At 40.1% G+C, this 25,400-nt stretch overlaps 1 protein-coding gene across 1 annotated transcript in view; it reads left to right on the plus strand.

The window, feature by feature from the left end:
• The first annotated feature begins 822 nt into the window (after window positions 1-822).
• BPNT2 (3'(2'), 5'-bisphosphate nucleotidase 2) overlaps window positions 823-25,400 on the plus strand; it is a 38,213-nt gene continuing 13,635 nt past the window's right edge. The window contains exons 1-3 of the mRNA XM_041768988.1: window positions 823-1,450; window positions 19,594-19,756; window positions 20,844-20,939. Coding sequence (XP_041624922.1) covers window positions 1,061-1,450; window positions 19,594-19,756; window positions 20,844-20,939 — 649 coding nt within the window. The 5' untranslated portion in view covers window positions 823-1,060. The remainder of the gene's footprint in view (window positions 1,451-19,593; window positions 19,757-20,843; window positions 20,940-25,400) is intronic.

Below are 25,400 nucleotides of genomic sequence, written 5' to 3' on the forward strand. Positions count from 1 at the left end.
TAGGAAAGCTCAGAATCAAGCCACGTTTCTCACCTGCATGAAGGATAATTTACTCTGGCTGCAGATATAGGGGAAAATCTCTACAAACGTGCAGATATAAAGGCACACACGTTTATTTAACCATAGAGAGATCAACGTAACAGAGAGCCAAGTAAAATCCTCCAGTACCGGCCACTGCCCACCTCTCCCCAGGGCTGAGAAGCGATGTAAAGCTACAGGCTCTGTCTACACGAACGCCGGAGGAAAACACAGGCACCTTTCTTTGAAAACGGCTTGCAATTTCCTCCGTCCTCAATAATCTGGGAGTGATGGAAAAGTCTAGACTGCAAAATAAAGGCTAAACTTTATGTCAGCCGCACATCTTTGTTCAAAGGGAGATTTGATTTAAATCGGCACAGGGCAAGTCGGCACCTCCCCGGCGCAGAGAGCAGCTCCCTCGCCCTCGGAGGCCACCCCGAGGCCCGGCACCGAGAGCAGGCGGGGCAGTCCCGGGGCTCCGCAGCCCGGAGCCCCCGCCTCCAGGTGGCCCCGCCCCCATGGTGGCCCCGCCCCCAGAGCGGCCTCGCCTCCAGGGTTGCCCCGCCTCCAGGGTGGCCCCGCCCCCAGAGTGGCCTCGCCTCCAGAGTGGCCCCGCCCCCAGGGTGGCTTCGTCTCCAGTATGGCCCCGCCCCCAGAGCGGCCTCGCCTCCAGGGTGGCCCCGCCCCCAGAGTGGCCTCGCCTCCAGGGTGGCCCCGCCCCCAGAGCGGCCACGCCTCCAGAGTGGCCCCGCCCCCTAGGGCGGCCACGCCCCCTCGCGTAACCCGGATACACACCCACGCTCCCCTTTCACCTCGCCGCCGTGGGCTAACGTGGAAGCGGGAGCCGCTGACCGGCCGAGGAGCGCCGAGCGCGCTGCGCGGGGCAGGTGGGCTCGGCGGCGCGGCTCGGCCTTGCCCGGGGGGGAGCGATGGGGCGCGCGGGCGCCGGCGAGCGGACGCCGGTGTAGGACGCGCGGCGCGCGGCCCGGGAGCGCGGGGAGGCCTGTGAGGGCCGCCGCCCGGAGCGCCGGCCTCCCGCGCCATGGCCCCGATGGGCATCCGCCTGTCCCCACTAGGGGTGGCCGTGTTCTGCCTGCTGGGGCTCGGCGTGCTCTACCACCTGTACTCGGGCTTCCTGGCCGGCCGCTTCAGCCTCTTCGGCCTGGGCGGCGAGCCGGGCGGCGGCGGGGCGGCGGGGCCGGCGGCCGCGGCCGACGGGGGCACCGTGGACCTCCGCGAGATGCTGGCCGTGTCGGTGCTGGCGGCCGTCCGCGGCGGCGACGAGGTGCGGCGCGTCCGCGAGAGCAACGTCCTCCACGAGAAGTCCAAGGGGAAGACGCGCGAGGGAGCCGAGGACAAGATGACGAGCGGGGACGTGCTGTCCAACCGCAAGATGTTCTACCTGCTCAAGACCGCCTTCCCCAGCGTGCAGGTGGGTGCCGCGGGCGCCGCGGGCCGGGCCGCCTGGCTCCCCGCCGGCCCCGGCGTGGCAGAGGCGGGGATTGCGACGCGGCCGCGTGGGCGCGCGGGGTTGGCGGGGCCGGGGCTGCGGGCGGCGGGCGCTGTGACCCGAGCCCTGGCCCTTCGGCCCCTCCCGGCCCCACCCGGCCCCTCCCGGCCCGTCCCGGCCGTGTGTCCGCGCTGCGCACCCGGGAGCTGGGCTCTGCGTTCTCGGTGGGCCTCCGTGCCCTTCGGCAGGCCCTTGTCTGAAACGGAGGCGCCCCTAGTCCTCCGGGGTAACTGCCGGAAGGGCTGGGACTGTACCAGCCACGTTGTCTGCCGGACCCTCCAGGAGCCCATGGAGGCCCAGAGCTGCGGAAGGCTTGTCGCGCTGCCCCCCTTATGCCGGGCCTGTGGGGGGCAGGGGGCAGGCTCATGCTTTGCTCCAGCTGTGGGGTGACCTCTTGATGGCTTGCATTTGGGGGGCCCTTCAAAAAAGTGTGTGGAAGTGTATTTCCCAGCCACTTCATTTGAGCCATCTATCCCGTATTTTCTGCAGAGAATAAGACCGGAACATTTGCCTTTTATTTGGGTAGGATTCTGGGAGAAGGAATTGACATTTTCTTAGAAAAGTCCAGAATTTTTGAACTTGTGGTTGATACTCTTTGAATCTATGTTAGTGGAGTCAGTGTCAGATAAAATGTTTGAATCTATGTTAGTGGAGTTACTGTCAGAGGAATAAAACTTTAAAAACGTATTGTGATTCCAGAGGAAGAGCTTAACACGGCCCGGCAGTGCTTTTTGCAAGTGTACGTGTTAACTCACCTCACAGTCGATCTTAGCTACTGGGGGAAAAAAAGGATTGTTTCCAGTGGAATTCTATTACTTAGGTAAACAGTGAAATCTGAACCCCAGCTGCTTTGAAAGGTATCTGACCTTTTACTGTTGTTCTTGGAAGACTTGGGAGAATATTATTGTAGAATTTACTTATCTTGTGTAACCCTCCCCCCGGTCTATCATATTACTGCTTTGATTCTCTTTTTTTCCCTCTTTCTGCCATTTTTGCTCACTTCTTTTTTTCTTTCCTTTAAAAAAAAATTTTTTTTGCAGGAGGAAGGAACATCGGATTCATATCATGAGCTGCTGGCAACCAGATGTAGTTGACACGAGAATTCTCAAAACACTGAACACTTTTCTTTTGCCCTACTCTGCTTTATCATCACAAATAATACTTCTTTCCTGTTTACGTAAACGTGAGATGTGCTTCTAAAGCATTTTCTTTCTCCAAAACACCCGTTCTTAAGAGTTGTGGAAGAAACAGTTTCAGAAAAGTTGATGTAGTATAGTCACAACAGTAGAAATGGTAACCGTTTATTTATTTATTTATTTATTTATGATAGTCACAGAGAGAGAGAGAGGCAGAGACATAGGCAGAGGGAGAAGCAGGCTCCACGCACCGGGAGCCCAATGTGGGATTCGATCCCGGGTCTCCAGGATCGCGCCCCGGGCCAAAGGCAAGCGCCAAACCGCTGCGCCACCCAGGGATCCCACACAGGACTTCATTTGATCGCCATGGCAACTTGAAGAAGTAAATTTTATTTATGCCAGTTTACAGATGGGAAACTTAAGGCTTGTGACACACTCCAGAGTTTATATGAATGATCTAATTCTTCATTTTAACCAGCTCTTTAGGAGGCTACTTAAAGTTTATAATTTCCTGGGGAAAACATAAAATTGTGGAAGGTTAAAAGCAGTTATAGTAAAATATATCAAACAGAGTCGAATTTCTTGTTTTAAAGATAAAGATAAAAATACTCTTAAGTACCAAAAACATGGAAGTGTGTGAATGTGTGCTCACATGTGAACTCCACCCCACCCCTACCAAACCTTTTGTTCTGGGTAACTTCCACAGGATTCTGCATTTGTTTTCTCACTTACTAGCGAACGCTAATAGCTGAATAGCTGCCGAGGGTGGTGAGCTGTATTTTATTAAACGTAAAAGCTAGGCTTTTAGAATTGCAGATGTTGAAGGCTCTGCCTTTATGTAAAATAAATAAAATAACTTTTTTTTTTTCTTGTGACTGTTTAAATGTTCACATGTAGATCTTTATTGTTGGACTTTGGCTGGAATAGAGGAGGTTATGTTCATTTATACAGTGTCAGAGTAGGGTGGTGTCATGTTGAGCCACCTCCTTTTATCAATTTGTTGTTGTACTAGAGGCCAGATATTGTCATTTAAGTAGAAACTCAGCCCTGGATTCTTCCTGTCTTGTCCCCCAGCACCCAGAATACAGTTTTAACTGTCTGGTTGTTTTTGAAGTGTCATCTGGATTTTTTTGGTAAGGAGTTTAAGTCAAATCCCACTCCGTTTACTTCTTTATGGAAAGTTAGCATTGAGAAGCCACAGATACTTCTTTTATTCTGGTGCCCAGTGCAAGTAAAGGAAAAGGTCTTCTATTTTGTCCCACAATTTTCGTGTCTAGAATCAGAGTCTTGAGCTCTCCTGATGTTTACTTCTCAGTACAGGGATATACCAGGTGTATATCTCTATACATTCTGGAGTACTCAAGTGGGAGTGGTTTTGCCCTCAAGGGACATTAGGCAAAGTCTGGAGATTTTTGCTTGTCACAACTGGGGGTGGAATGCTATTGGCATCTAGTAGGTAGATTGCAAATGGCCCACAATGCACAGGACAGCTTCCCATAACAGAGAATGATCCTGTTTTCATTTGGTGCCCTGGTTGAGAAGCCCTACTCTGCAAAAGTGAGTGTTATCCTAAGAAAACTCAGATTTGGCTAAAATCCCTGGATTTCCTTTTGTCTTCAGCCTTTCTTACGTTAGGGATCTGTGGAGAGTGCTCAGGGCAGTCTTCCTCCTCTTCCTAAACACTCTGCCTATGCTTGATTTTGTTATAGGAGAGTGATAGTAACTGTAATCATTTGTGTAATACTGTCTTTAATTATATCCTCTGAATAGTGATGAAGGCTGAAATAGGTTTTTTGGAGTGGATTTCGAGCCGCAGACCAGACAAACTCGAATTTATACTTTTAGTGTAACATACAGGGAACTCTAAATCGTGAGAGGCTCTTGTCCTCGACTTCACTTGTTCAAAATTTTTTACTTTGAAAATGATTCATTATATTTGAAGTTAAATCATGGTACTCCAGGCTGGTAGGAGTCTTGAGTCTATGCCTCCCTTGACCCCTGGGATGGGAGTTAAAGCTCTTCTCTCAACAGGAGTGTTCATTGGAGAAGTTTGAGAAGTCCTAATATAGTGCTAGGAACACTTATCTGGATATCTTGTCCAGCAACCCACCTATGTGATCCTGACTGGTCATTTTACTTCTTTGAGCTATAGTTTCCTTTTCGGTAAAATCTAGATAACTAGTAATTTGATTATTAGTGCAGACATAAGCATCGGAGACAGAAAACGAGGTTGAAAGGAGTTGGCCCATTAGAAGTGGTAGTATAGTAAATTCAAGTGTCCTGGTGAATCTGAATCTGATGCACAGTGGGGGAAATTACTGTGGAAGAAATGAGGAACGTAAGCAGGGGCTGCTGGATCATATGACAAGCTCAAAGAGTTTTGGACCTGATCTTTAGCTTAATCCTAAAGTACTAAAGAAGACCAGATTTATCTGACTTTTCTTGAAGCCTGCAATATGCCATACTTTGGGCTCTGGGCATTTGGAGGTGGATGACACCAGTTAGGAGTATGCTAAAATAGGCTGTGCAGGAGATGAGGACCAGAACTCAGGCAGTGGGAAAGTTATACTCAGCTTGGTTTATTAGCTAACATTTATTTAGCTCTGAGTAAGTAGCAAGCCCTGAATTAAGCTTTTAAGCTTTTTATTAATATTATCATTGTACACTTGACAACAGCATAAGTGCTATTGCCTCCATTCTGTAGATAAAGAAATTGAAGCCTGGAGAGGCTAAATAATTTACCAAACTTTAGACAGCTAGAAAAATAATTTTAGGGTGATGCCTGGGTGGCTCAGTGGTTAAGCATCTGCCTTCGGCCCAGGGCATGATCCTGGAGTCCTAGGATCGAGTCCCGTATCGGGCTCCCTGCATGGAGCCTGCTTCTGTCTCTGCCTATGTATCTGCCTCTCACTCTCTCCGTGTCTCTCATGAATAAATAAATAAAATCTTAAAAAAAAAAAATTTTAGGCTTGCAGAGAGATAATTACTTAATGGTCTGAGAATCCTCATAGGTCTGTTTAATTCTGCGTATAAAGCAGTATAGGAGGTGTAACCACGGTGTACTTTTAACTAGCGTACAGTATTTTGAATGATTGGAAGGCCTTAGGATTGATGCTTGGAGAATAGTTTGGAGGAAGTTAACCAGTTAGGAGGTTTTTTTTTTTAATAATAAATTTATTTTTTATTGGTATTCAATTTGCCAACTTACAGAATAACACCCAGTGCTCATCCCGTCAAGTGCCCCCCTCAGTGCCCGTCACCCATTCACCCCCACCCCCGCCCTCCTCCCCTTCCACCACCCCTAGTTCATTTCCCAGAGTTAGGAGTCTTTCATGTTCTGTCTCCCTTTCTGATATTTCCCACACACTTCTTCTCCCTTCCCTTATATTCCCTTTCACTATTATTTATATTCCCCAAATGAATGAGAACATACAATGTTTGTCCTTCTAGGAGGTTTTTTCAAGAGAGAGGATACATTTTAAATTGGGGGTGTGTTTTTTAGAGAAAGTAGAATTGGAAAGAGATGAGAGAATTTCTAAGGCTGTTACAGAGATTACCCCTCTATATCTGACATTCAGAATTGGTGTTTTGCTGGAGGTGAAGAAGAGTGAGGGATACATGTCCAGGGGTGCAGATTATGAATGCTATCTTAGACTTAAGGAAGTTAGAGTTGCCTTTGATATGGCCAAGGGGACATGTTATAGGGGTATTTGAATATATGGGTCTGAAGCTCTGAAGAGACCTCTGAATTGGAAATAGGAATTTATGACTCATCGTTGCAATATTATTTGAAACCTATTGTGGACAGTATTTCTTATAGAAAGAGTATAGTGTGAAAGGGGAAGATAAAGTGTCTAAAGCCAAGGATAACAGATTGAAAATAATCATTTAATAATAATAGCAGCTGCCCTTTATTAAGTGCTGACTCTGTGTTAGCACTATGCTAGGCTTGTTTGTTTTAACTATTTTATTTCATTAATTCATCCAGAAAACTCAGTAAGAAGATATATTTATCATCTACTTTTAGCATCTCAGAGAGATTAGCTTAGATAAGTCACATTCCCAATAAATTGAGAAGCTAGCAATGATAGAACGTACTCTTAATAATGGTTCTGTATGGTAAATGGTGATTGGTGAACTTTGAGAGCTTGCCTGGTGGCTTAATGGAAAGGGAGCAACGTTGAAAAAGATAGGAGGGGGAAATGGAGATAGTAAAGACAAGGCTTTCAAGAAATCGGGACTTCTAGGGAGCATGGCTGTGGTCTAACATGGGAGTAAGAGAAGTTTCTGTGGAATTTTGATTTTTTTGGTCTTGTTTTTAAGATGGAAGACACTACAGCATGTTTAATTATAGGTACATATGTGAAAGATATTTATAGGTACATAGTAAAACACTTCTGTAAAGGTGAAGAAGGCACGTAGAGCCATGTTTATCCATTTAGAAAATTGTTATTGAATGCCTACTGTGTGATAGGTGCAGTGCAAGGCAGTATATCTGAAAACTTTTTATGATAGTATGATCTATGGAGAAATGCAGTACTTGGTACCTTCTTAAGGAATTAACCAAAAGTTTCTTCAACCCGAAAGTAACAGAACTTCATATGGATAGTATTAATTGTGTTTGGAGTCTTGATTTCCTGTTCCTCAATTCCTGTTGAGGACTGAGACAGGCAGTAGCAATGAGGGTGGGAGAGTGGATTGAACTGAAATGGTTGGGGAAAGAGATGAAAGTACATTGGCAAAGAATAATGTTGTCAATGTAGAAGTATTTATTCAACACCTACCGTGCCAGGCACTGGTATAGGCAGTGGGATGTGGCTATAGTCTGAAGGAAATTGTGTCTTTAAATTTCTAAAACTTACATTTTGTTGTGTTAGGATAGATGGTACAACATGTGAACAAATAAACTGATTTTAGCTACTGATAGGGTTTTTGAAGAAGAAAAATGAGACCATGTCAGAAGAGTGAGTGGAGGCTTCTGCTTTGGCTATGATAGTCAGGGCAGACCTTTGTGTAGCACTGTCATTTGAACTGAGATCTGAATGATAAGAAGCCAACCATCATGCAGAGATCTGGGAAAAGTGTATTTGAGCAGAAGAGTATAGTAAAAAGGCCCTGAGGTCAATGGGCCAGAAAAGACAAGTCTGGAGTGTAGTAAATAAGGGTGCAGATAGAGAAAGGTTCCTGGGACCAGATCATCCAGGCCTTACTTAGTAGGTGATGACAAAGAAGCTGGATTTTATCTCTGTGTAATGAGAAGCCATTGGCAGGTTTTAAGCAGGCAGTGACAATAGTATGATTTAAAAAGATGGCAGGTTGCTGGGTTGCAAAGGGAAGCTTCATAAAGGCAATAATTATGTCCATTTTGTTCATTATTTTATCCCAGTGCCCCGAACAGTTTAGAATGTGGTCATTAATAGTTGTTGAATGAGTGAAAGGATCAGTGAATGAATTATAGGAGGCAAAATTAAAGGCTATTTTAGAAATTCAAGTGAGAGATAGATGTTTATTTAAATCAAGATTTGCTTGGTATACCTAGTTTTATGCATTTAGAATTGGGAGATAGAATTTCTAGGACTTAGGACTGGTGAAATGTGGAGAAGAATTGAGATAGACTTACTGATTTGATCTTGCCAGCTGTTTATAAGGCTGTTTCCAATGGTGTGGATAGTGGATTCATTCAGTTTGTAGATGTGTAATGGTAGTGGCAAATTACAAATAGCACTTATTGCAAAAGTAGATGAGGACATTGTGCTGATGTTCTTATTCTCTTGCTCCATTTGTTTCTTCCTCACCTGACTCTCAGTGAAGATGTTTTCGGATACAGTACTGTAATTTGTTAGGTCGTACTACGTTGAAAGGATATGGAGAAGCTGAGTTGTTAAATTTTAGGGAAAAATCTTAATTATTAAAGCACAGTAGTAGTTGCTACCCAGATTTGGCACTGCCATTTTTGTAAACTATATGGGTTTGTAATTTGTAAACTACTTTGTAGCTTCTGGGAATCACATCTGTTGTTTTTTAAATTTATTCTCTGGTATTTCCATGGTGTTTACTCTTTCATTCATTCATCTGACATAACCTAGCATTGTATTACTATTAAGTGCATGGGCTCTAAAGCCAAAATACTTTAAAGTGATGTCTGCAAGATGATAGAATAGGAGTTCTCTATTGTCATTCCCTCACAGGACATTGATTTTGCTAGTCATTCACAGACAAAAGCTCCTTTATAGGAGTCTGGGAGTCTCGCAGAGAAGTTAGAGAAAAAAAAAAATTTTGGGGAAGAGATGCATTGAAGAGAGTTGAGGAACATTTTCACTTTGCTTGCATCATCCCTCCATCAAGATCAGTGCCTGAAGAGACCCCTGGATCCTGCAGTTTCACCCACAGGAGTGTGCAAGTGAGTATGTGGCTTTCCCAGCCAAGCAGGACATTGCTCAAGAAACCCACTTCTGTCTCTTGTCACCTACATTACTGAAGTGATCCGTAAGGCTGAGGGGTTGGGAGCACAGAGGCTGTGGGAGCACATAAACCAGGGCTCAAAACTCCAAAAGGATGCTACTTACCTCATAGACACTCATCAGGAAGGCTGCCCAAGAGCCACTGGATGCCTCACCCTCAGATCGTCTCAACTGGCTCAGTCACCCCCAACATTCTATGTGTCTTGCCCAAACACACCCTACTGACCCATGTTAGTGCATGCTTCTGTAGATGGTGAGACTGAGCCTTTGCAAATGGCTAGCAAATAAGTGCAGAAAACCACCATAACTGAGGAATTGGGAAAAGGCTCATAAACTTATGCATTTCAGGGTTCCACCCTAGAGAAAACAAATGGGAGGCATCTGGCATGGCATTAATGGGATTGAGATAAACCACAACAAAATTAAGGAAATAAGCATTGCCAAAGGAACCTAATTTCCTAATAACTGATCTTCCCCCCTGCAAAATGGAGATCTTCAAATTGCCTATCGAAGAATTCAAAATAATTGTTTTAAGGAAGCTCAGTGAGCTTAAGAGAACACAAACAACTCAGAGAAATCAAGAAAACAATACATGAACAAAGGGAGAGATACAACAAAGAAGTTTAAAAAAAGAAATTTTAGAAATTTTAGAGCTGAAGAATACAAAATGAAAATGCAATAGAACAAATCTACTTGATCAAGCAGAAGAAAGAGTCTGTGAACTCAGAAACAGATGATTTGAAATCATCCAGTCAACGGAGAAAAAATAAATAAAATGAGTGTATGCATTATGGGGCACCATCAAATGTAACTATTTACATTTTGGGAGTTCCAGCTAAAGAGAAAAGGGCAGAAAGTTCATTTAAAGGAATAGTGGTTGAAAACTTACCAAATCAGGGGGAGATATAGGGACATCCAGGAAGGTGAAGCCCATAGGCCCATAAATTCAACTCCAAGAGGATTTAATTGAGATATATTTTTTAAAAACTGTTGAAAATCAAAGACAGAATTTTGAAAGCAGCAAGAGAAAAGAAACTCCTCTGATATAAGGGAACCCCTGTAAAGCTATCAGCAAATATTTCATCAGAAACCCTACAGGCCAGGAGAGAATAGGATGACATGTTCAGAGTTCTGAGGAAAAACAACAACAACAAACCCAACCCTTCCAACCAAGAATACGTTAACTTGCAGCATTATCCTTCAGAAATGTAGAATAAAGACTTTGCCAGACAAATAAATGCATCACTACTAAACCTGCCTTACAAGATATGTTAAAGGAAATCCTTTAAGCTGAAATGAAAGGATGCTAAATAATAATATGAAAACAGAGTATAAAATTCACTGGTAAGGGTATAGGGAAATTCAGAATATTCCAATAGTGTGTAAATCATTTAATGAATATAAAAATTAAAGGACAAAACACTTTTTAAAAAAGTATTTTTAACACTATAGCTACAAAAATTTGTTTATGGATACAGAATATAAAAAGATGTAACATCAAAATCATGAAATGTTGTGGAGGGAGTAAAGAAGAAAGAGTTTATATGCTATCAAAGTTAAGTTGTTACCAACTTAAAATAGGCCATTATAACTATAAGATATTTTATGTAAGTCTCATGATAATTACAAAGCAAAAACCTCTGATAGACATAGACAAAGGATACCACCATGGAAAATCATCGAATCACAGAGGAAGGAAAGCAAGAGAGTAAGAAAGGAACAAAGAAGCTACAAAAAGCCAGGAAACAGTAACAAGGTGGAATTAATAAGTCCATACTTAACTAATAATTGAAATGTAGGTGAACTAAATTTTCCAATCAAAAAACAGAGTAGGTGGGATGCCTAGGTGGCTCAGTGGTTGAGTATCTGCCTATGGATCAAGGCGTGATCTCAGGGTCCTGGGATCAAGTTCCACGTTGGGCTCCCTTTTGAGGAGCCTGCTTTATCTTGTCTCTCTCATGAATAAATACATAAATTCTTTAAAAAAACCCAAAAAACAGAATAGGTGAACGGATTAAAAAAAAAAAAAAAAAGACTATGCTACCTGTAAGAAAAATACGTAATTTTTGCAGACACACATAGGATCAGAGTGAAGGGATGGAAAAACTATTCCATGCAAAGGGAAACCCGAAAGAGAACAGGATGGCTATACTACTATCAGACAAAGTAGACTTCAAGTAAAAAAGAAGGGACAAAGAAGGTACTATGTAATGATAAAAGGGTCAATTCATCTAAATGATATAACAGTTGTAAACACATATGCACCCAAAGTCAGAGCACTAAATTTATTAATTAATCTGAGGACAGAAACAGATAGCAATGCAATAATAGTAAAGACTTCAATACCTCACTTTCACCAATGGATAGATCAATTTAACAGATCACCAATAAGGAAATACTTCAAACTGATACAAGTGTCAGATGTATACAAATCATTTCATCCAACAATAAGAGAATACACATTCTTCTCAAGCTCCTATGGAATACTCTTAGAGTAGATCCCATGTAAGGCCAGAAAACAAGTCTTAACAAATTGAAGATTAAAAATCATATCACAGGTCTTTTTTTGACCAGAGTGGTATAAAACTAGAAGCAGCAATAGGACAAAAGCTGGAAGATGCACAAATATGTGGAAATTAAACAATATACCCTTGAACAACCAATGCATCTTAGAAGAAACTGAAAGGGAAATGAAAAAAAAATGTTGAAATTAACAAAAATAGGGGTGCCTGGGTGGCTTAGTTGGTTAAGCATCCAATTCTTTATTTTGGCTCAGGTCATGATCTGAGGGTCCAGGGATTTGAGTCCTGTGTTCAGTGTGGAGCATGCTTAAGATTCTCCCCTCTCCCTTGGCCACCTCCCCCTCTCTCTGTCTTTAAAAATAATTAACTAATTTACAAAAAAGTACAGCATGCCAAAACTTACGGGATGTAGCAAAGGTTCTATGAAATTTATAATGATTGGGATCCCTGGGTGGCGCAGGGGTTTGGCGCCTGTCTTTGGCCCAGGGCGCGATCCTGGAGACCCGGGATCGAATCCCACATCGGGCTCCCGGTGCATGGAGCCTGCTTCTCCCTCTGCCTGTGTCTCTGCCTCTCTCTCTCTCTCTCTCTCTCTCTCTCTCTCTCTCTCTGTGACTATCATAAATAAAATAAAAAAATTAAAAAAAAAAAAAAAGAAATTTATAATGATAAATGCTTACATTGAGAAAAAAGAAAGATCTCAGATAACCTAATTTATACCTTAAGGAACTAGAAAAAGAGCAAACTAAGCCCAAAGTTAGCAGAAGGAATGTAATAACAAAGGTCAGAGCAGAAATAGTCACTAGAAAAGCAATTGAAAATACCAACTAAGAGCTGTTCTTTTTTGAAAAGATAAGATTGACAAACCTTTAGCTAGTCAAAGATGAAAGGATTCGAATATATAAATTCAGGAATGAAATCATAAATATTACACCTGATACTGCAAAATACAAATGATCACTAGAGACTACTTATGAACAACTATAGGCCAATAAATTGGATAACCTAGAAGGGATTAATTCTTAGAAACATATAACCTACCAAGACTGAATCATGAAGAAATCAAATACCTGAACAGATCTGTAAAAAGATTGAATCATTAATCAGACTTCCCAGTAAAGAAAATCCCAGAGCTAGATATCTTCACTTGTCAATTCTATCAAACATTTAAGGAAAATTAATACCAATCCTTTTCCGGATGCCTGGGTGGCTCAGTGGTTGAGCATCTGCCTTCAGCCCCAGGGCATGATCCTGGAGTCCCTGGATTGAGTCCCACATCAGGCTCCCTGCATGGAGTCTGCTTCTCTCTCTGCCTGTGTCTCTGCCTCTCTCTCTCTCTCTCTCTCTGTCTCTCATGAATAAATAAATAAAATCTTTAAGAAAAAAATACCAATTGTTTTCAAATTCTTCCCCCAAACGGAAGAAGATGGAAGACTTCCAAACTCACTTTATAAAGCCAGCATTACCCTGATACAAAAGCAATGCAGGGACACTATAAGAAAAGAAAATTCTGGGCCATTCCTCATGAACATACATGCAAAAATCCTCACAAAATATTACCAAACTGAATTCATTAGACATTTAAAGGATCAAACACCATGATCAAGTGGGATTTATCCCTGGGATGAAGGATGGTTTCCATATATGCAATTTGATCAATGTGATATACCAACAGAATGATAAATATCATTTGATTACCTCAGTATAAAAATATAAACACAAAAAGCATATGACAAAATTCAATAATTTTTCATGATAAAAACTCTGAACATAATAGGTATAGAAGGAATATACCTCAACATAATAAAGGCCATATATGACAAGCCCACAGCTACCCATTCATGAAAATCTAAAAGCTTTCCTTCTAACATCAGGAAAACAAGGATACCCACTCTTAGCATTTCCACTCAACCCAGTCTGGAAGTCCTAGACAGAGCAGTTAGGTAAGTAAAAGAAATAAAATGCATCCAAATCAGAAAGGAAGAAGTAAAATTGTGTGCAGATGATTTTATACATAGAAGACTCTAAAATTTTTTTTTTTTAAATTTTTATTTATTTATGATAGTCACACAGAGAGAGAGAGGCAGAGACACAGGCAGAGGGAGAAGCAGGCTCCATGCACCGGGAGCCCGACGTGGGATTCGATCCCGGGTCTCCAGGATCGCGCCCTGGGCCAAAGGCAGGCGCCAAACCGCTGCGCCACCCAGGGATCCCTTTTAACAAAATACTATTAGAATAATAATAACTAAAGTTGTAGGATACAAAGTCAACAAAAATCATTGTTATTTCTACGTATTAATAAATATGAACTATTTGAAAGGGGAATTAAGAAAACAATTCCATTTAAAATAAGTCCAAAAACAATAAAATATTTAGGAATAAATTTAACCAAGGAGGTGTAAAATCTGTGTACTGAAAACTTAAGTTAGTGATGTAAATAATTGAAGAAGACACAAATAAATGGAAGGGTGCTACATGTCTTAGATTAGAAGAAATAGTATTGTTAAATTGCCTATGTTGCCCAAAGTAATCTACACATTTAGTGTAATCTCTGTCAAAATTCCAATGGCATTTTTCAAAGAAACAATAAATAATCCAAAATTAACATGGAACTACAAAAGACTCAAATAGCTTGGGTGCCTGGGTGGCCCAGTCAGTTAAGTGTCTGTCTTTGGCTCAGGTCATGATCTTGGTCAGGTCCTGGGATAGAGTGCTGCATCTGGCTCCCTGCTCAGTGGGGAGTCGTCGTCTTCTTCTCCCTCTACCCCTCCCCCTCGTGCTCTCTCAAATAAATAGATACGTAAATAAATAAAATCTTAAAAGATAAAAGGACCCAAGTAGCTGAAGGAATTTTAAGCAAGGGGGACAAACTAGAGGCATCATATTTCCTGATTAAGAATATTAAAAAGCTATAGTAATCAAAACCAGGATGGTGGCATAAAACATACACGTAGACCAAAGGAATAGAATATAGAAGTAAATCCACATGTACATATTTAATCTTTAACAAGACATCAAGAACATACCACAAGGAAAAGAGTTCTTCAGTAAAGGTGCTGGGAAAACTGGTTATCTATATGCATAAGGATAAAACTTGATCCCTATCTTATACCACTCAGCAGAAACTAATTCAAAATGCACAAAAGATTTAAATGTAACCCATGAAACCATAAAGCTCAATACTGGTCTTAGCAATGATTTTTTGGAAAAGACCCTAAAAGTACAGAAATGAAAAGTAAAAATAAGTGCACCTGGGTGGTTTAGTTGGTCAAAGCATCTGACTCTTGATTTTGGCTCATGTCATGATCTCAGGGTTGTGAGATTGAGCCCCGCCTAATGTGGAACCTGCTTAAAATTTTCTCTGCCTGTTGCCCCACCCTCTAAAAAGAAGCAAAAATAAGTAAAAAAAAAAAAAATCAAATTAAAAAGCTTCTGCATAGCAAAGGAAACCGCTAAAGGAAAAGGCAACCTATGGAATGACAAAATATTTGTAAGCTATGTATCATGTATCTGATGAGGGGCTAATATCTAAATTGTATAGGGAATTCATTCAATTCAATAACAAAATAATAAGTAATCCAATTAAAAATGGGCAAAGAACCTGAATATACATTTTTCCAAAGAAGACCTACAGATGACTATCAGTTATATGAAGGGGTGTTCAACATCGCTAGTCAGGGAAATACCAATCAAAACTACAATTGAGGTATTATCTCATCTGTTACGGTTATTATTAAACAGACAAGAGGTAAATATTATTAGCACATGGAGAGAAGAGAACTTTTGGTGGGAATGTAAATTGGTATAGCCATTATGAAAAGCAGTATGGAGGTTCCTCAAAAAATTCAAAATAGAACTACCATATGATCCCGCAGTCCCACTTCTGGATATATATTTAAATGAAATTAGTATCTAGAGATAATTGCAACTCACATCATGTTCATTATGGGAATAGTCACAATATCCGAATATGGAAATGATGGTTAAGTATCTGTTAGTAAATGAATGAATAAAGAAAAAGGGTGTGTGTATGTGTGTGTATATGTATGTATATACACACACAGGAACGTTATTCTGCCATTAAGAAGAAGGAAATCCTGCCACGTGGGATAGCATGGATGAACCTGGAGGACATTATTACGAATGTCACACAGAGAAAGTATTGCATGGTATCACTAATATGTGGAATCTAAAAAGTCGAGCTCATAGAAACCGTGACCTAGAAACCGTGACTAGGTCCAATCACTAGAATGGCGATTGCCACACTAGGGAATGAGTGAATAGGGGAGATGTCAGTCTAACAGTTTAAACTTTTAGTTACAACTAAGATGAACAAATTCTGAGCATCAAATTTATAGGAAGATGATTATAGTTAATAATATTGTACCATATGCTTGAAATTTGCTTCAAGAATAGATCTTAAACATCTCACCACAAAAAGAAAAAAGTAAATAGGTGATAGATGCATCATTAATTAACTTGATTTTGGTAATCATTTTACAGTATATACACGTAGCAAATTATTATCCTGTACACTTATGTGTGTGTATGTATGTATGTATGGCTTTCTTAGTGAATCTTGGGGGAAAAGCCAGATATGTTACCAATGTCATAGTCTTTATTCGAGCATTAAACAGTAAATCTTGATATCTGGTAAGGAAGGTCATCCCACCATAATAATTCTTTTTTTTCCCTCTCTTTCACCAGAATGGCTTGTTCTTTGCTGTTCTTTCTCCAAAAAGGGTTTTTGAAGAAAACAACCTATAGGGATTTTGATTGGACCAGTTTCTTAAATCTATGGTTTACTGGTGTGAGAATTGACATCTTTAACATTTTTAAATCATTAATTTGTTCTCATACAGTTTTATTTTCTCCCTAGTGTTTTTGCTCATCTTGGGTAGATTTATGTCCAGATAATTTACTTCTTTTGTTAATTTAAATGGGTACCATTTTTATGTTAAATACTTTTAATATTTGTTGCTGGTATATAAAAAATGCAATTGATTGTTAAATATTGATTTTATATCTAGAAACTGCTATATTCTTTTAATTCTCTAATTTATCTACACGTTCTGGATTTTCTCAGTAGTAAGTAAGTCATCAGTTGCATGTTATGATTACACTCTTCCTTTCTATCTCTGTACCTCCCCCCACACGCCACCCTCCTTTAGCTTTCTGCAATGGTTAGACGTTCTGTGCATTGTTAACAGAGGTTACAGTGGAAGGCAGCTTGACTGTGTCGTGCCTGCAGAGTCCTTCACCATGGAGTTTGTTATTGTGAGACCTCATCTCCATCCAGCTTCCTTTCTTCTTTGCTTACTCTCCAGCCATACTTGCCTTCTTGTTTGCTCTGAATAATCAAGGCACACTCCCACCTCAGGGCTTTTACATTTGTTACTCCATCGGCTACAAGTTGCTTCCTTTACATACTTGCCCGGCTTAACTTCCTTTAGATTACCGTCCTTGGGCAGCCCCGGGGGCGCAGCGGTTTAGCGCCGCCAGCAGTCCAGGGTGTGATCCTGGAGACCTGGGATCGAGTCCCACGTCGGGCTCCCTGCATGGAGCCTGCTTCTCCCTCTGCCTGTCGTCTCTGCCATTCTCTCTCTCAGTGTATCTGTCATGAATAAATAAATAAAATCTTTAAAAATAAATAAATAAATAAAATAAGTTACCGTTCTCATTTTGCCTTTTCCTTAGCTATCGTATCTTTGAAAACAAACAGCAGCTTTATTGCAGTATATTTTACATATCATACACTTTGCCCATTACAGATGTCCACTTCAGTAGTTTTTAGATTTGCCAAGTTGTGTAACGTTTGTCATTAATCAGTTTTAGAACATTTTCATCACCTTAATAATATCTCTGTGCCCATTTACTGCTAATCTCTAGTCCTACCCCAACCCCAGGCATCTACTGATCGACTGACTCCATAGATTTGCCTCTTATGGACATTTTATGTGATCTCTTGTTTCATGCTTATTTCACTTAGCATCATGTTTTGGGGGTTCATGAGTGCTATGGTATGAATAGTACTTCATTTCCTTTTTTGGCTGAAAAACATTTCATGGTATGGATGTACCACATTTTGTTTATCCATTTGTTAGTTGATCAACATTTGGTAGTTTCTAATTTTTGGCTAGTATGAATAATCCTAGCCACCCTTTCTTAAAGAGCAATGCTTCTTTCCTATAGCACAGTTTTTCCCTTCTACATTTTGTATTTCCTTGTTGTCACTCTTTAGCATTTCACATTTTACTTATCTTGTTCATCTCTTTTCCCTAGAATATAAGCTCCACAAGGGCAGAGATTTTTGTCTGAAATTGATCACTATTGTACATTAAGCCCTGGAACTGTCTGGTACATTGCAGGCAGTAAATGTTTATGGAATCAATAAAGGAATAAGTGAATGGATGGATTGGTTGTTACTGTACACTGTATTAAATACTGTATATTGTATTAAAATATTTTTTATTGAAGTGGCTTGATGTTTCTGGAATATTACTATATTTAACTTTGTGGCGATTTAGAATATATCAAGGCGCTTTCCAGAGATTGCTTGTATTTATAGGGTTTTCACCACGTGTGACTTTTTACTTATATAGTTATCACTGTTAAAATCACTCTGACACTGTAGTATGGGGTCTGGGCATGGAATCACGTGTAGTTATAAACACAGTGGTCTGGTGTGGAAAGGGTATTTGTCAGAAAACACAGTACCCTAAAGCCTGTCCCGCTTAAGTCTTAGTCCCTACTGGAAATTCACATTTTGGGGACATTTTTCTTGCATATGTATGTTATGATTTGATAGAGGACGTCTCTTGGTAAGGTAGTATTTGAGTATGGTTGATAGTCTGTTATTAACCTCTAAGAACTGACGCAGTCACCTTATTGGTACATCCTTATTTTTAGAAGTAAATACAATTCTAACACATTAACTTAAATCATTGTTTTATAAAACAAAATATATTTTAAGTATTCATTGAGAAGCTCACTGTTGAAAGAAGTGATTCTCTACTCACCCCATCTATATATTTGTTGAGAATCAGAATTATTTTATATTTTAATTTTGTTTCCTAGTAAATGAAAAGAGAAAATCTGATTTTAGCATTTTATCCTGTGACATACCTTTGGTTTATAATGAAGAGAAGACTGTTTTTTGTTTTGTTTTGTTTTGTCCCTTTGGATTACCCATTTCAGCTTTGTTTACATTTTGTAATTTACTAGCTTGTTATCTATTTCATTATTTTCAGGGTTTTTTATTAATTAAAAGTTTATTTCATTTTATTTTTATTTATTTATTTATTTTTTAAGATTTATTTATTCATTCAGAGAGAGCGAGAGAGAGGCAGAGGGAGAAGCAGGCTCCATGCAGAAAGCCCGATGTGGGACTTGATCCCGGGTCTCCAGGATCACACCCCGGGCTGCAGGCAGCGCCAAACCGCTGCGCCATCGGGGCTGCCCTAAAGGTTTATTTTAGATGATTACTTTTCTAGGACATTGTGTCTCTCAGAGTTCATGAATTTTCTCTTTTAAGGCATATGTTTTAAGTCCATTGTCACTTTTCTCCTCCTCTTAATAGTTGATTATGTTCCGTTGTTTCGTGATATTTTCTATTTTAACACTTTAAATCTATTATTTTTTTTATAAATATCACTAAGCTTCAAATAGTTTCTTAGTTTCTATTTCTCTATATTTGGATTCTCTGTCTTAGGCAACAAGCTAAGCTTGAATATTAGATTGTTAAGTACTTGATGACAAGATGTTGCTGGAATCTCTTTTATATAATAGGTTTCCTTTTTGCAATGAAATACTTCAAAATAAAAATACTGATTTATCTACATTTAGTTTATGTGATTTGGTCTAAAATGTTTTTCCTCTTTTGTGTTTTCTCAGGTGGTGTTTTTTTCTTTGTAAATTTTTTTAACTGTCATCTATTTTTGGTGCAGATAAATACTGAGGAACATGTGGATGCAGCTGATCAGGAGGTTATCTTATGGGATCATAAGATTCCTGAGGATATCCTAAAGGAAATAGCCACCCCTAAAGAAGTGCCAGCAGAAAGTGTTACTGTCTGGATTGATCCACTTGATGCTACCCAGGAATATACAGGTGACTTACATTAAAATTGATCAAGCTTTTGATTGCCATTATATATTGGCAAATGAGAACAAAGGCAAGTAGTGTACTTGGTGGTAAATACTTTACCAGTCTTACACAGCTTTTCCAATTAGAATTTAATTTAATCCAATTGGCTGGATTAATGCAGTGTGGTATGAAACTGTTGGACTGGGTCATTTATTCTCAACCTTTCCCCTGACCTCAAAACCACCATATTGTGGCATACTTCTCTTCCTGATAGCGATTCATTCTATCACTGACCCTTTAGTTGAAGGGATATTTTAGCAGTCACAACAATAAAATGGTTCCTATTGAACACCTATGTATTGAGGTATTTGTTTGTATATTGAGTTATATTTTGAGATGTGAGTTTCAGTATTTATTTATATAGGCAGGATACAATATTTACTTGTGATTTGGGGAACTTAGGTTTTATTACATATACATCTATCTTTGGGATTCAAATAGTAAGTCCTAGGCACTAGGGGTAATTAAGTAGCAAAACAGAATTACTGCCTTCACCCCCATTTTCTTTGTTATTTTTTACCTGAAATCCTAGCTCAGATTTCATTTCTTAGCTCCTCTCTTATGCTTAGTTTCTTACCGAGAGATATCCAATTCCTCCCTTTTCTCTGTTCCTTTGGTGTATATGGTAAAGTTACTTGCTTATCTATGTGTGCTCCTTCTAGATGGTAAGTCCTCTTAATTTGGGGCCTTCTGCTTTTTCATCTTTGTATTCTCGTCCTTAAGCACTGAACTTGACCCATAATAGACACTCAGTAGGTAACTATTTGGAGAACAGGAGGAAGACCTAGGTGTTTAATAGTAAAAATTAGAAGATATTTTGCTGAAGTAAGTAATAGAAATATGGAATATTGAGGGCTTTTTTCAATAAAAAATTTTCCTAGACCAAAATTGGCTACATCCTATAATAGTGGTAATATTTAGTGAGTGCATCCCTTGTGCAGGGACAGGGACTGTTCTAATTATTTGACTTGATTCTTAAATTCAAAACTAATTTTAAATTATGTATTTTAATAATTTTGTTACTGTTTTTTGTCGTCTTTTTTCCTCATAGAGGATCTTCGAAAGTATGTCACTACTATGGTGTGCGTGGCTGTGAATGGTAAACCTGTGCTAGGAGTAATACATAAACCATTTTCTGAATATACAGGTAAGAAATGCACTAGAGCTTTTAAGACTTAATGCTATTAAGTCATTTGCTATAGTACTTACTATCCTGTCAGAATCTTAGCTGTAGCTCAGTAATTATTAAAGTCAATCCCCTACCTTACCTTATCCTCTCATTGGATACAGTGAGGATTTTCTTGTTGGTAATGATAATATATGATGAAGCAAAGCTTTCTAAACTTTCTTTAGAGGATAGAAACTGTGATTGACAATAAGAATAGTTAGTGTTGAGGAATTGAGGAATACAGTCGGGCACAGACTTCCCAGCAGCTGAGTTCTCTCTGTTTCTCTTGTGCTGTTGCTGGGGATAAGGCCCAGGGCTCTTACACATTGGATTCCATGTGGATTCTGAGATCCACTATCAAGTGGCCTTAGCCAAATCTGTTGTCATGTTAGGAAACAAGCTTGATACTGTGGTGGTTAAGGGAAATGGCAAGTTGGCAGCCTCAGTGTCAAAATTCGATGGTATTAATGGTGAAAGTCTTATTTATCAGGCTAATCCTAGTGTATCTCTGGGCATTCTTTAGAGTTCCATTTGACCCTTGCCTATCCCATTTCTTGATGTAGTCATGTTTGTTAGCTTTGTGCAGATGGCAGGTCAGATCTTTGATCGTCAATGTTGGGAGTTGGCAGTGTGGAACATCATGCCAAAGAGTTTCCCATGCAGCTCAGGATGACCTTGCTCAGAGCCTTCCGGTGCTAGTGGATACTGGCATGACATTTTGGTATCACCACAGCCATTATACTGTAGTTTGCCAGAGAGGCTAGCCATAGTCTTAATAGAAGTGATAGTGCGGTCTGTGGTACAAGTCCAGAATGATGCTGACTTATTATGGTGAAGTTGAGAGAAAGAGTGAGTGGTGTAAGCTGTACCACTGACAGTCTAGAAGGACTCCTCATACTTTTAATTGGCAATTCCCATCGAGAACATGGGGCAAGGATTATGGCCTTTTGGCTCCACTATTCTCTAAAATCATGAGTTTTTTTTTTTTTTTTAAGATTTTATTTATTCATGAGACAGAGAGGCAGAGACACAGGCAGAGGGAAAAGCAGGCTCCATGCAGAGAGCCTGACGCAGGACTCTATCCTGAGTCTCCAGGATCATGCCCTGGGCTGAAGGCAGTGCTAAACCACTGAGTCCCCCGGGCTGCCCAGATCATGAGGTTCTTGATGGTGACAGTATGTATCCTTTTTGCCAGTGCTGGCATTGAAACAGCCTTAATGACAAGGCGTCTCACGGGTTGAATAATCCCCTCCCCCTCAAATTCATGTTCATCCCTTTATTATTTTCCTAGGGCTATCATAAAAACAAAAAGAAAACCCACAAACTGTGTCTTTAAACAACAGATATGTAGTCTAACACAGTTTTTGCAGCTAGAAGTCCAAAATCAAGGTGTTGGCAGAGACATGCTCTCTGAAACCTCATATAAGGGAGAATTCTTCCATATTTTTCTCTTCGTTTTTAATAGTTTAACATGAGTCTGTTGTGTTCCTTGACTGGTGAACACATCACTCCAGTCTCTGCCTTCATCACCTCATGACATTCTGCCTATGGACACCAGTCATACTGGAGTAAGATTCCACCCTAGCCCCCATGGCCTCATCTTAGCCAGTTACATTTACAATAACTGCATTTCCAAATAAGGACAAATTCTTCTGTTCTGGGGATTAGGACTTCAACATTTATTTTGGTGGACCATAATCTAATAACAATCAGAACTTCAGAATGTGACTTTATTTGGAAGTTAGGTCTTTACCAGTGTAATTAAGGTAGGTATCCAGATGAGATCATGGAGAGTGTCCTTATAAAAATCCAGGTTCCATCTACAGCCATACCACCCTGAATGTGCCTGATCTCGTCTGATCTCAGAAGCTAAGCAGTGTTGGGCCTGGTTAATACTTGGATGGGAGAAACCCAGATTCCAGAGACATGCAGGGGATAAGAGGATGGGATGGTGGAGGAGGTACAGATTAGGGTGATACGTAAAAGCCAAGGAGCACCAAAGATTGCTGGAAGCTAAAAGGCATGCAGTGAATTCTTCCTTAGAATTTCCAGAAGGGATAAACCCTCCCAATACCAATATCTGGATTTTGGACATCTAGCCTCCAGACTGTGAGAAAATAAATTTTTCTCCTTCTAAGCCACTGTGTTTATGGTAATTTTTCATGACAGCCCTAGGAAACAAATCCACCCAGCATCCATCCAGTTCTGTCATTCACTCCACCCTTCTCCACTGTGTCTCAGTGGTGTGGCTGACACTGCACAAAAAAGGCTGGCTGTCCAGTGGACAGAAATGGAGACAAGGTTAATTTTTGATTGCATCCCAAATTCCAGCTCCTCTGAAATAGGCTGAACCATGTACTTGACTATTGGCTCTGCATTTCAGGACCAACTCTGCTTTGTGTTATCTGACCTTTTATCATCTTTTCATAATTCAGATAGTTTTTACAGTTGGTAATTTGACGAGCCATGATAGATTTATGTCTTTACTGTGACAGTGTGCCTTAAAGTTAATTATAATTGCTTTGTGGTTTGTGGATTGCTTTCACATGTTTCCTTTAATCTTTACTGAATAAGTGGGGGTATAGATAGGTTAGGCTGCTAATTTAGGCTGCTGTAATAAATTGTACCGAATACCAGAGATTGGACAAAATAATTGATTTCTCTCTTCTCTGACAGCCTATGTGGAAGCAGTCCAGGCACTCAGGCTATTCTCTCTTGCTGCTTCATTGTACTAAATTTTGTTACCCTCTTCTGCATGACTGAAGATGGCTCTACGCATTTCACCAATGGAGATGACCAAAAGGGAGACAAGGAGGACATTCTAGGGGTTTGACCTATAAGTTACACACATCACTTCAGCTCACATCCCACTGACCAAAACTTAATTGAACCCAGCTGCAGGGGAGGCTAAGAAATGTGGTCTTTATTTTCAGTAGCCATCCAAGCATCCAGTTCAGGGGTTCTGTCACTTAGAGAAAATAAAGCAGGTGGATATTGGAGTATCACTTAACTTAGAAGTATTGGTACACTTAGTGTATAACGCATGAGGAAGGGGTATACTTACTACTAATACAACCACTTACAGATGAGAAAATGAGACTCAGAAGTTTGATACATTCCTCAGGGTCATCCAGCTAAATTAGAGGAGGCAACCTCAGGAATTTTATGCAAATCAGTATATCACACTACTTCCATAATAACTCCATAATTCCTAACATTCGGTCGGATAGTGGTTAATCGTTTGCAGTAAATGAAATTATCTCATTTAAATCTTGTGATAACTGTGTGATGAAGAAAAGTATTGTTATTGTCCTTTTTTATAAATGAGAAAAGGGGCTTAGCAGTTCTTATGAAAGCCACAGTTTATGATGTTAGAGCAAGCACTAACCACTGCTTATTAGTATCTCACATTTGTTTAGTATTTCCACAGTTTATGAAATGTATTGGCATAAATTCATTTCAGCCTCAAGATAACTCTGGAAAGAATATATAAAAGAGTAATTATGGTGGCTTTCAATTAAAGAAAGAGAAAATGGGCAGATAAAAGTTAAGTACAGGTCTTGAGTTTAAGTCTTTGAAGTCTCTCACTTTTTTTCTTTTCTTTTTTTAATTGTAGTATAGTTGACTCATTCTTTGGCAGTGTTCCTCATTCCCTGTCTATATCAATTAGGGTTGCATTTAGCTGCATACAAAATAAGTCTGATTATAATAGTTAAACAAGTATAGGTTTTATTTTTCTCACCTGGTAAGATGGACAAAGGGCAGGGGGATTCAGTGGCTTTTATGATACTGTTACATACCTGACTCCTTTCTTTTTTTCTTAGCTTTTTGTTTGCATGCTTAGAAAGATGGGTGCTTCCAGTTTCCATGGCTCTCTTCCTGGCTGGAAGAAAGGGGAAAGAAGAGGGACAAAAGATCTCTCCCAGATATTCTTTGCATTAGGAAAGAGTAACTTGAAGTCCTCTGCTTGATCTCTTTGGCCAAGTGTCACATGGTGCACTTAGCTACAAACAGCCTGCTACTCCAGAGAATTAGAATCGTAATAAAGGAAATGCAAAGGAAGTTGTTACTGGATAGGCAAAGAGATTCACATTCTTTGGGCCCTGATTTCCACATCTGTTCATTTTAAGGATGGGAATAATAAGGATTATAAAATGCCCATTTAAAAAAAAATTATTCCATAAGACTGTGTATCCTCTCCCTCTAGAGTCTTACTCCTCTAAAGTAAAAAAGCCAAAAGTTTCTAACTTAGGAACAAGTTGTGTTCCAGATGGTTTCTGTAGGCTATAATAAAATGCCCTATTCTGTGATGGAGCTGAGTTGCACAGGATGCTAGAATTGGGAAGGTGCTTGCTAGTCAGCAAACATTCTAGAATAATCAATAAGTCCTTAATTAGGTGTGGGTGGACCTTCTATTCCTGGATCAAAGGTTTGTTTGGC

Source organism: Vulpes lagopus, chromosome 9 (genome assembly GCF_018345385.1).
Source record: "Vulpes lagopus strain Blue_001 chromosome 9, ASM1834538v1, whole genome shotgun sequence".
In the NCBI taxonomy this organism is placed as follows: domain Eukaryota; kingdom Metazoa; phylum Chordata; class Mammalia; order Carnivora; family Canidae; genus Vulpes; species Vulpes lagopus.